This window comes from Channa argus, chromosome 11 (genome assembly GCF_033026475.1).
Source record: "Channa argus isolate prfri chromosome 11, Channa argus male v1.0, whole genome shotgun sequence".
Lineage (NCBI taxonomy): Eukaryota > Metazoa > Chordata > Actinopteri > Anabantiformes > Channidae > Channa > Channa argus.
In genome coordinates this window covers 14,988,377-15,000,395 of record NC_090207.1, presented here as the reverse complement: position 1 = coordinate 15,000,395, position 12,019 = coordinate 14,988,377, and the positions used below count along the sequence as shown (strand labels likewise).

Here is a 12,019-nt window from a genome sequence, read left to right as displayed (position 1 = left end):
ACGTGTCAGGGTTGGTGTGCATTTGCATGTGTCAGACAGACTCCTCCATGGAGACACCCACTTTCCTTGCACCTCCTCGCCAGTCGAGGGGGAGTGATGACTCAAGCTTAAATGAGTTTATTTCTTTCTCACATAAACACACACATTTTGACCCTGCAGAACAAAATCATTTCTTCCCACTGAGTGTACCTTCCTGTGCACTTAACAGTAAAAGTCATCAATAATGACTCAGACCTTCACCACAAGTGTAATATATGTGTTTTTTTTAAACTGGGTAGGTCAATCTGTTCTGGGCTGAGAATAGTGATAAATCAGGGAAGAATGTTTGGCCTTCAGGATGATCAGGATGTTCTTTTCTCTGAATTGTTAAAATCATGAGTCTGGGAAAGATCTTAGTGTTACAGTGGTTAGGGTACGTTCGTAAATCTTCAGACATTTCTTTAAAATGGTACCATAAGCTCAGAGAAAGGTGGGATCATACTTTACTGCCAAATATAAAGGCCCTAAAGTGTTTTGTGTGTGTGTTTGTGTGTGTGTCTGGCAATGGGCCAAGGTTTGTGGTTGGGTTATTTTGAGAGAAATGTTAAACGATTTGCGGATAGGAACATGGCTTAATTACGGGGTTAATTTTAAATTCAAGAGATAGATAGGCTGTTTTATAAGACTTCACTACAAAAAAAGTTTAGAGTTGATTTGGTTTTTTTTCTGGGAAGGTAGGACAGCATAAATCCTAAGGCTTCAAAAACATGAATGTGTGTGTGTTTGTAGTCACCACATGACTCAGCTGCGTTTATACAAACACCAACACAGGCACGACCACACGAGCACGCACTCACGCACACCGGTCTATCAGGTGATGGTTCCTCTGCCAGCCATTGGGACCCCCCCCCCTCTCTCCATCTCCAAATATGACTCTCTTTCCCTGCACCGTGCACTTCACAGCTCTGACATGCCTTCTCAAATCTTTTCAGGGGGAGAGCGTTAAACCAGCGCCACCGGTCATTTAAGTCAAACTCCTCAGCCAAACTTAATCCTCCACGAAACTCAGCCTGAGTGCAAACAGACAAACAAAGAGTCCCGCTGGCTCCTGGCTCTCGGAGAGGGCTGGGTTTGCTCTCCCGACTGCAAACGGAATTTTAAGCAGTGACAGGACCAAGATCGGACAACCAGGCTAAGCAGGAGGCTCGGTAAGGAAAACCAGTCCTTCTGTGCATTTTCAAGCAAAAAAAAAAAAACATTAAATAAGAAAAAAATTGATGCAGATTTTTCACCGCAGAGCTCGGACCAGGGAAGATCGTGATCACGAACGGCAATTTTTGCAAATATATTGTTTGCAAATATACCAACAATCATTAGGGAATACTTTGTATCCTATCAATTGAATTCATGGTTCTGTTTGAAAAATCGCTATTTAAACCAGAATAACTTTTTTGAGCTCTCTCCGAATCACGTTCACTCCATTCATATTTGCTCTCACGGAATTGGAAACGATGTATAAATAGTTAAATAGTAGGCAATCTTGCAGTACGGGCAGTTGTCCGAGGCTTTCCACTGAAACGTCAGATACGCCTCAGTGTTTGGTCACCGGTTATTTCAGAGCCTGTGATTCTCCCGGCGTCTTGACGTCACTTTGCAAGGACCCAGCAGTGCCGGGGCGGCGGGCAGATAATAAGGGCTGAGGGAGAGAAAGAGATGGGCATAAGCTGGACTGTGTCGGTGTTCTTCTCCGTTAACTGCTGAGCGTCCTGGTAGGATTTTCATGATTTGATCATTAATCACTTGTGCTGTCCTTTCTGCCTTATATTATCCGCATTGCCCCGGTGTGTTGTAATTTCTGTCACTAATCAATTATATGGACTAGTGTGGAAAATGTCTTCGGCACAACCTGGCTGGTGTAAATGATGGTATAAATTTGTTGGTGAAATGGGAGGCTTGGGGGGCAACCAGTGTATGTCTTTGTCTATAGAGCATATGAACAAATACAGAATCAGGCTTTGTCTTCACTGTTTCGGCCAAATGGAGGCAGACACTGCAGTGTCTCAGTGAAGGGCTTTCTGCTGTCTGACGGCTTGTGTGTTTCCCTCCAGTTGGTCAGCACAGCACAGCAGATCATCGATATGATCAGCAAAATATCAAAATTTAGACTGAACTTACATGGATTGCTTTTAGTGTTGTCCATACCTAGCAGCTCAAGCTCTTCAATAAAACAGAGGAAGGGGATTCCTCTGCACTCTGCCCGGTTTTACATCAGCACAGCAGCCACATCCCCATAGCAACAGTTAGTGAAACCAGCACTCTGTGTTCTCAATCACTAAATCCACCTCGCCGTAAACCCCTGAGGGGGAGCACTTAAGTGTCCACTGCTCCTTTGCCAGCACGTATATAGTCTCTTACTCGGGTCGGCCTTCATCTCAGAGGAGCAATTATAAGACCCTAACAGTTGCATGTGTCTCACCACAGCTGACTGGCCACAGCCCGAACGGACAAGGGGGGACCCACTCCTTAGAGTATATGCGTGTGTGCAACTATGGGGAAGGACTACTACAAGACCCTCGGCATCCCCAAGGGCTCCAATGAGGAGGAGATCAAGAAAGCTTACCGGCGCATGGCACTGCGCTTTCACCCTGACAAGAATAAGGACGCCAACGCTGAGGAGAAGTTCAAGGAGATCGCTGAGGCCTACGAGGTCCTGAGTGACCCCAAGAAGAGGGTCGTCTATGATCAGCTTGGAGAGGAAGGTGAGGAGGGGGAGTGTGTCTGGGGTTGATTTTTCTGTCTGTCTGACTGAGCCTGTCTGGGATCACTGAGTGAAAGTGGTCAGAGAGTGCAGCCCTCAATGCTTTGTTAAACAGGCGTTATGATGGATTAAGTTGTTATTGAAATAGCTTAGGAACAGACTTAGCATCTAATATCACAGCGGAGGACGTTAGTGGGCTTCAGTCACTTAATTAACAATTCAGTGTCTCTTCCTTGTTTTTATGTTTGTGTTTATGTGTAGGAGCACGTGTCTATTGTTACCTTTAATATCAACAACACTTAGCTAATACCAGCTCATACCTAACAGTCCACCTCAGCTGTTAGTGCAGAACTCTGTGTGTGTGTGTGTGTGTGTGTGTGTGTGTGTGTGTGTGTGTGTGTGTGTGTGTGTGTTAGCTGACAGACAGATGGCTTGAGATCATTACATGCTTGAGATATGAATAGCAGTGACTGCTGTAGTTTGCATGTGTGGGTGTTTTGTGTATGTGTCTCCAATAAAGGTACAGTATGTGTGTCTGTGCGCGGTTGTGTGAGTGTGTTGGCAGGAGTGACCTGGTATTTTATGAGGTCTTCCACCACCAGCACTGTTCGAATATCAGCGATGCTGTCGGATTTCTACTCTCTCTACTGTTACCCACACAAGATCCTGCATTTGGTATCTGAGTTTATACTAATGTGTGTTTTCAGTTGGTGGGTGTTTGACTTTGAGCGTGTGCTTTTTTGGTCTCAAGTTCTCCTCTCTCTCTTTTCTCTCTCTCAGGTTTGAAGACAGGAGGCAGCAGCTCTTCGGGTGCTCCTGGCAGCTCAACGTACCACTACACCTTCCACGGAGACCCCCATGCCACATTCGCCTCCTTTTTTGGAGGCTCCAACCCTTTCGACATGTTTTTCAGCTCCAACCGCAGCCACGGCCGCTCAAATGGTTTCTCGTTCCACAACGAGCACAGCAACGACGCAGAGCAGGACATGGACATGGATGATGATGACCCCTTTGCTCATTTTGGAAGACAGTTTGGCTTCCCTGGGGAGGGCCGCAGGAGGAGGGGGGTACCGTCAGAGCGCCTGGGAACTGGTCGAAAGCAGCAGGATCCTCCAGTGGTCCATGAGCTGAAGGTCTCGCTGGAAGAGATCTTCCATGGCTGCACAAAGCGCATGAAGATCACCCGCCGCAGGCTGAACCCAGATGGACGAAGCATGAGGACTGAGGACAAGATCCTTAACATCGTCATCAAGAAGGGCTGGAAGGAGGGGACCAAGATCACCTTTCCAAAGGAGGGGGATGAGACTCCTGAGAACATTCCTGCTGACATAGCCTTCGTACTAAAAGACAAAGGGCACTCCCACTTTAAGAGAGATGGTTCCAATATAATTTATAATTGCAAGATCAGTCTAAAAGAGGTGCGTCTGCCAACTTTCCACCAACCTCTAATTCTTCTGCCTTGCTATCTGCTTGTCTGTCTCTCTTCAAGCCTCTTTTTTTCACGCTTCTGCATGTAGATGAGTAAATAATGGTTTTTAAATTGGGTTGAGTGTGATTCCCAGTAAAGCAAACCACACAGAAATGTAATGCCTTCAATGAGCTGCAGCATTTTGGATGAGTATTTTATCCACTGCTTTTCTTGATATGATTCCTGATGATCCAACCTTGAAAAACAGTAGATTAGGTTGGGGATCTTAGATTAAGATAATGTCCAGGGTATGCTGTGTGTGTTTGTGTGTGTGTGTGTGCAAAGATCAGTGAAAGCAGAATTGTTTTCACTGCGGTGTGAGAAAAGCAGCAGGAATGTGGTGTCCATGTGTGATGGCCATAGAGCCACCATCCTCACTTGTCCTGCTGTATAAATATATAAAGCTACACACAGACATAGACATGCATACAAGTGTATACACTCTTGTATCTTCAAGCATATTTGCAATCACACTTGGTTAAAGATGGATTGTAGTGTGGCAATGAGGACAGTACAGTGTCTTATTATTGTGACTGGCAGGACATTTAATTAGCTGCTCCTATGAGGGCAGTGGGTGCAGCACGGCCGTTTGTGAATTGCACAAGCTTCAATGTTTCTCATAGCATTGCCACTTAGCGGCCTGTTCTCCATGTGGTCGGCTTAGAGGCAGGTGTTCTCAAAGTGTTGGAGATGTCAGGGGAGTTTGTTGGACTCCACTCAAACCAAGCCAATTTTGAACAGTTTCCTCTAAAAGCAGCATCGCATCACATAAAACGCCACAAAAGTGGCAAAGAATGGTTCCTATAATCAGCACAAACATGAAGACAGACTAGTTAATGAGAGCACATTAGAGTTTGTTGACTCACATTAAGCAGGAGATGGTACTTCACCAAACCTGGACAGTTATTAGGTTCGCAGACCTCTCACAGCTTAAAGCTTTTGCTCTTACAGCAGCCTCATAAGAGACTTAAAAATGATGAGGCTAAAGCTGAATTAGGGGAGATGTGGTGGGGGTGGGGGGGTATGTGGGGAATAGTAGGGATGTGGGTCAGAGGATTTCAGTATCCAAAGCAAATAAGAGCTCATATTGCACTGCTCCACTCTGCTCTTCTCCTCTGAGGCTGCAAAATGCTGCAGTGAAAGCACAGGAACAGCTACATGTTGCACAACATGCAACCTACCGCACTCTGTATGATATTACAAATGTTACACAGTAGAGCAGTCGATATTAGAACCTACCCAAGAATTTGTTTCCGTTAGCAAAAAACTGTCCCCATTCAAGTACAAAAACAGAAGTCGAAGGCTAATAATTACTAATAATAATATTTGGAAATAACGTTCTCGGACTTCTATTTGGTCAAATCTCTATCTGCTGTATAATTCCCCTGCTACCCGGTTAGTCAGTTTTGTTTTCAGCCTGAAGCCTCCCCTGATGAAGCCGCTTAGTTTACTGCTGCTGAGCACATTTGACCACGCTGTAAACTCTCGGGAGACTCAGCTAGAGGCAGCTCAAAGCCACACAGCAGTCATAAGCAGTTAGATAGCTTAGTGTGATTTTAACACACTGATTTACCTGAAATCGACCTATACCTGGATCTATAGGGTGGCTTAATGATGCCTCTGCTGTGGGCCGCTGTCATCTGTGACAGTGGATTTCTAGCTCCTGTCACCACTGCACTCAGCTGAGGAGCGAAGCCCACACTCGAAACCCATGTAAGTAGGTGCTGACTGTAGCTGTTGGCTTCTAAGTGAGAATTCTTTCTGTCCCTATTGTCATTAAGAAATATACTGTTTATCCATGTTGATCCAAGATAATAAATCTCTGAAATAAAGGCAGCATATGTGAGTGTGTTTTAATCCTGTTAGTTTGGCAAACACAGCCATTGGGGTGTTCAGGACAGGCAATGTAGCGAGGGTATGGAGGAAAGTGACCATCAACAGTCTAATGAGGACAATTGTACCTGCTCAGAACAGCAAAAAAAAACGTAGATAAATAAAGCAGCTGTTCTGGTAAAGCATACGCTTTAAATGGTGGCAGCGAATCAAAGTGAGTGTGCAGAGCATTCTTACAAATAGAGCAAAATTACAGTGTATGGGTGTGTTTGTTTGTGTCAGTGTCTGAGCGGAAGCTTATGCAATCAATGGGCCCTCAGATCAGCTGGCGGTGTGTATCGAGTGTCATGGCAACCCGTCTCTGTGTGTAAGACCTGTTGCAGTGAATGAACATTATAGGCAGATGAGCTACTAGTCTCCATCACAGTCATGTAACGTGTGTCACGGGTTAAAGGAGGCTGATGTCATGCCTTAAACACTTGATCCGTCCATTGAAGCAGCTGCTCTGCTTGGCTGTCTGCATGTCCACCAGACGATACAAGAGAATCCTCTAACAGTCTTGGATCTTAGAAGTTAAGCGTGTACCAATGCAGACAAAATCACAATCTTATGTAATTATAATGGAATGAATTTGATCTGAGACCCATTCTCACCAAGAAATCGCCCTTGAATAGCATATTCCATTTTACTCGGCCTCTTTTAAAGTCATTTGATTTAGTATGTGCCATTGAACTTCTTTACTCACAGTTACTTCTTAACAGTAGCATTTTTAAGACTGTCTGTTAATTAAATAATTGATTTATAGTGCTGATATAGAGTTCATGTTAGTCATAGGCCGATCACGTTAGTCCAGACCCAAAAAATCCCCAGAACCAATTGATAAATTGCCATCTAATTATGTACAGATCAATGTTGAAAGGAGAAGGACACGTTTTGGTTTCCAGATGATACAATGGTTGTGATAATCATCAAACATCTTATCTAGTGCCACTTCGTCAGTTTCACATTTGTCATTCTTTGTCTTTCATTGGATGAAATGTCTCAACAGCTGTTAGATGAATTTCAAAGTAATTTATTACTTTATTACTGTCTTTATTCTTCCCTTTCCGAATTATCTTTTTTTTTTCTGTCTTGGCTTTTTTCTGTTTGTCATACTGTCTTGGCTTTAACCCTTCCAGTCCTGGAGAATTGTACTGCAGGTTATAATGGCATCTATTTATCACCACAGCTTCACAGAAATTATTCACTTTTTTTCTGTAGTATTTTGTAACAGTTGTTTCAACCAGCATTATATATAAGCTAAGTTTATTATTTACCAGGCTGTTCATTCACAGAGTTGTATATTTAAATAGTTCTTTTTGTTTAGCACAAGTCTGGTGAGTGATGCTCACTGAAAGCCTGTGAAGTCGTGATAACCAAAGGTCTACGTGTTTAGTTTAGCGCTCTCTGTACTCTGACTGGATTCATTAGGCACTGTGATAAGGAGGTGAGACTTAGTTTGTGTGTGTGTGTGTTGGGGGTGTTTGTGTGTTCTCTAGCTTCATCCTGCCAGCCCATCTGACAAGCCCTCCAACTATTTACGAGCTCAGCCGATTCCTGCCGCACTTCATTAGCCCCGGCTATGACACTGTTGCTAAAATTAGTGCAATGTGTAATGTGTAGCCCCTCCACACAGACACAAACACACACACACACACACACACACACACACACACACAAAGGCAAAAACTTTTCCACCATTAGGACAAGTTTTAATCATGGTCCTGTTCCAAATACTGTACTATACACCCCACAGTGTTGTAGTGGAAACTAAAACGATTTATCAATAAAGCCAATTTTCTCTCTCTGAGACACACAAACACACACACAAAGAAAACACGAGGAAGTTTGACTTGTTAAGATGACGCACTAAGGAAAGATAAACTAAAGTTTTTAGTTCATGGAAACATGAAGTCACTGGGATATTCATGGCTTTGGCATTTCAGTCCTTCTAAAGATATTAACCTTTTCAACGTCCTGTTTCTTTCCTCTTCAGGCATTATGTGGCTGCACTGTTAGCATTCCCACACTGGAAAATCGGGTCATCTCTCTCCCCTGTCATGAAATCATCAAGCCAGGGATGGCGAAACGACTCAGGGGCGAAGGTCTGCCTTTCCCCAAGAACCCATCGCAGCGAGGTGACCTCATTGTGGAGTTTTCAGTGTGTTTTCCTGACAGGATCCCCCCTCAATCCAGGGAAATTATCAGACAACACCTCCCACAGACATAGGAAGACTCACCTCCCCTCACCACCCTCGGCCTCCACACACTCCAGTTTAAACACAGAAAAACACTACTTCATCCACCCTTCACATAGATTTTGATCCTTATTATAGTTAACCTTCCCATGTCTTGTGTAAAGACACAAAGCATTAAACAGACTGTGGTTCATAGGATGATGGAAGAATGCCTGCACAAAGTGGCAGCATCAGGATGTCCTTTGGCCGTACCACACACACACAAGCCCCCAAGCAGTGCTGAGGATGGCAAAATCACAGCTTTTACCAGAACTTCTTTTCTTAAGTCTGTTTTTTACAGATTTATCAGTGGTTTTATATGCCGTCTAACTCTGATCCTCGTCTTTTTGTGATAGGATGAAGTGTTTTTTTTTAAAAAAAAAAACATTTTTTCCAGGATTTTCTTTTCCAAAGGAAAAGAAAATAGTGTTATTTATTTTTACTTTGACTGTACCAGCAGCTTTAGTGTGTTTAGTGCATTGTGCTTAAAATCTGTAGGGTGTTTACTGTTTAGTACGATCTGTCTCCCCTAACATCAGTTGTAACCTGTGTCACAGTGCACTTTAAGTTCTCCATTACTCCAGATAAAACTAGCGAATATCAGCTGCACTGGAAAATGTGGGAGTGACAATCTACACATAATATGGGTGCTTTCCATTCTGAGCTGTGTGGCTGCTCTGAGTTGAATAGCCTGGCTCGGTATCTGAGTAACATTTAGGTGCCTTAGCCCGGTGTCATACCACATATGTGAACACACAAACACACAAACACACACACACACACACAGGTGACACTGTAATTTAAACAACCAGCCATTGACCAGACGATGCCCTATGCTGTGTTAGGCATTATCACTGGGAGCCGGTGACCTGAGGGAAAACTTTCAGTAAGCAATGTTAAAGCAGTAAACATGTGGTACTGTATGTAAGGACATGTTTTAGGGAGAAACAAGACTGATGAATTTTGCCAATATATCCCTCTAAAGTGCCGTACAAGTACAGGTTGGATTTCCCAGAGGCTGGTAAATTATATACAGTAAATATGTGAGATTCCTCTGAAAAACCCAGCTTCGTTGTGTATATTCTGCTTTCTCTTGTGCTATTTGAAGGCCATTTATCGGTGCTACTGTGAGCAGTGCCAAAATAAACCACATTGGTGTCTACGTTTTAGTTTGAAGTCCTCAGTTTTTGATTTGGTTTTTAGCATCTATACATCAAAGTTATGTCATTTTTTTTCCCCAAGTAGAAAACCTGTGTAGGAGACAGGTGTTGTTGGGGCTTTTCAGCTCTTCCTACTGTAGTTTACAATGATAAATTGTATGTATAAATATGTTTAATGCAGTAGGTCAAATCATGTGTATGGGTAAGTTTGACTGCAACATATTGATAAATGCACTTTTTATGGCATAAAAGATACCAACAAAACAATCAATCAAATGATTGGGGAGACTTGAATGACTTGTCTGAGTGTGTGAGTGTCCTGCCTTGTAGCGTCTTAGAGGACGCTGGACTGTGGCTGCAAGCAGAAGGCACATGCTGCTGAAAGACTCACTGTCACTGCTTATGTGCATTTGACAATATTTATGATCTTTTCAACTGGTAACAAATAAACCAAATGTGTGAAGTTAAAAGTCTTTTGTCATTTGAGCGTCTCTTCTAAGAACCATCAGAGATCTTTAAAACATCATTGTGAGCCTTAAAGTCTCCCCCAAAGCAATATGTTAACATTTGACCAAATCATCCTGGACAATTATTGAACTATTCTTTTTTTTTTTTCTTCATATTCATATTTTTGGTTGGATGTTTACTGGGGTGTAATAATTCTGAAACCGTGACCAAAACCATGTTAGAAATCCATGCATGTCAGCAGCATTTTGACTATTCAGTGAAGTATCGAGTTTTCAACTTCTGTAAACAAAAGTTAGTTACCATGTTCTAATGTGCTCCAAAATGATTTAATAAAACCCAGTTTTGATTGCAATTTTTTCATTTCACAGAGTTTTTTTAAACAGAGGACACACACATGCAGGAGCATGTGTCCTGAACCACAGCAATCCTTGAAGGTTTTACTGAACGATTGTCTTGTGCACCCTCATTCATGAAAGATTGAGAGACGTCAACTGGATTTTTTCCTTCTTCAGTCTGAAGCTGCTTGGATGAGTAGCAAAATGTTTCCAACCAAATCACAAAGTCCATTTTACACCTTTATACAACCAAACCTGAATGACCAAAGGGACTTACAAATAAGGAACTCACAGCAGAAGCAGTGGGTTCAATGCCCTGGCAGAGGACGGCACAGGAATCAAAGGAGTCAGGAAATTACTTTATTTATTGGTGGACAAACCGTTTTAAATGGGGACAGTTGTGTTGTTGAGCATCATTATGATGTGTTGATGTAGTTATAATGTGTATTTTTGATAAAGAGTTAGATATACATTTGCATAAGACAATATACAACAAAAGCAACATTTTAAAAACAAGGTAGATCCTATGACCAAAGGATTGTGATTGAAATGTGATCAAAGTGTGGAAAAATTGAAACACTGTGGTTCAAATTGTGGAGCAAAATAACAATTACAACACAATAACACACAAAATGAGATATATAATCTATTAATCAGTGGCCTCAGTGCATGCTACAGGAAGAAAACACAAACACACAATATTTAACTGCACTTACATAAGCACAATCAATAAGTGACACGAATGTTTCAAGTAGGTGTAGTCCTGAAAGCACACTGTTATAGAAGGTAATTTTATTCAATTTTATAACAAATCGATAACTTTGGGAAAAAAGATAATAGGATTATTGAAGGTTCTTAAATCTGACGACAGCCTGTTCCCTCAATTACTTTCAAATATGATTATTTTTCATATCATTAATTTAAATAACTGTGATTAAACCTACTTTATATAAACCCACTGGAAATGATGATGATGTATATATTTCTCATGTTCTGTGTAAACATCCTGCAACGCATCACAATAGGATACTAAGGTGCAGTAAAATGGGCTGAAAAGTCCTATATGGCAGTTAGGTAAATAACATTGTTAAGATGAGTTCGGTGAGAAGGTGGAGTTGGGATTATTTACATCAGTTTGAGTTATGGATAGACTTTGAACCCTGCTCCATTTACTAGAATAATTCAGTGTAGCTCAGGGTCAGGACACACTCAGACCAGTGATCTGCATTATTACCAGCTGCAGATCAGATCATGTAGCAACTACAGTGATTGAACAAAGTTTGTATGTGTACACCACAAACTGTTAGTGAATCATGGGAGCACTCTGAGATGAACACCACACTGTGACTAATGTCATAAAGCAGTATCAGCTGTTTCTGGTTGTGGGCCTGGGGTTGAGGTTTAAACTGACCTTTTGTTAGGCTATGTTTGTTAGGCTTATTGTTATTTATTACTTTGGTCTTGCTGCAGTGACATTTAAGGTGCCATTAAATAGTTAATTGACAGATTATGGATTTTTCCGCATTTAACTAAAATCAAATACTCAGTATACTTGCAATAACAGGTTTTTATGGTAGTGTTATAAACTGATCTCATCAATGTGTAATTGCTATTTTTATGTTTGTGTCTTTATTGGCTTTCGTGTGATTTGTGTGTTTTCGAATGTAGAAGTCTGTGAAGATGGTTGTGAAGTTACATATTTGCAGTGAAAGTCTGAGGAAAATGAGCATGATTTGAAGAAA

General features: G+C 41.9%; 1 protein-coding gene across 2 annotated transcripts; it reads left to right on the top strand.

Annotated features, from left to right (window-relative positions):
- The first annotated feature begins 887 nt into the window (after positions 1-887).
- Positions 888-11,503, top strand: dnajb5 (DnaJ heat shock protein family (Hsp40) member B5). Of its 2 annotated transcripts, XM_067519841.1 has the most exons (5): positions 888-1,187; positions 1,598-1,748; positions 2,461-2,738; positions 3,518-4,155; positions 8,074-11,503. In XM_067519841.1, the coding sequence occupies exons 3-5, from the start codon at positions 2,528-2,530 to the stop codon at positions 8,305-8,307; spliced, it is 1,083 nt and encodes a 360-aa protein (XP_067375942.1). In that variant the 5' UTR covers positions 888-1,187; positions 1,598-1,748; positions 2,461-2,527; the 3' UTR covers positions 8,308-11,503. The 2 variants fall into 2 exon arrangements, with proteins under 2 accessions (XP_067375942.1, XP_067375943.1); XM_067519842.1 differs by lacking the exon at positions 1,598-1,748.
- The last annotated feature ends 516 nt before the right edge of the window (positions 11,504-12,019 follow it).

Excerpts from the sequence above, each read along its gene's own strand:
- dnajb5 (XM_067519842.1), top strand. The coding sequence starts at position 2,528 with ATGGGGAAGGACTACTACAAGACCCTCGGCATCCCCAAGGGCTCCAAT. Across the intron at positions 2,739-3,517 it reads TGATCAGCTTGGAGAGGAAG|GTTTGAAGACAGGAGGCAGC; the intron begins GTGAGGAGGGGG and ends TCTCTCTCTCAG. Across the intron at positions 4,156-8,073 it reads GCAAGATCAGTCTAAAAGAG|GCATTATGTGGCTGCACTGT; the intron begins GTGCGTCTGCCA and ends TTTCCTCTTCAG.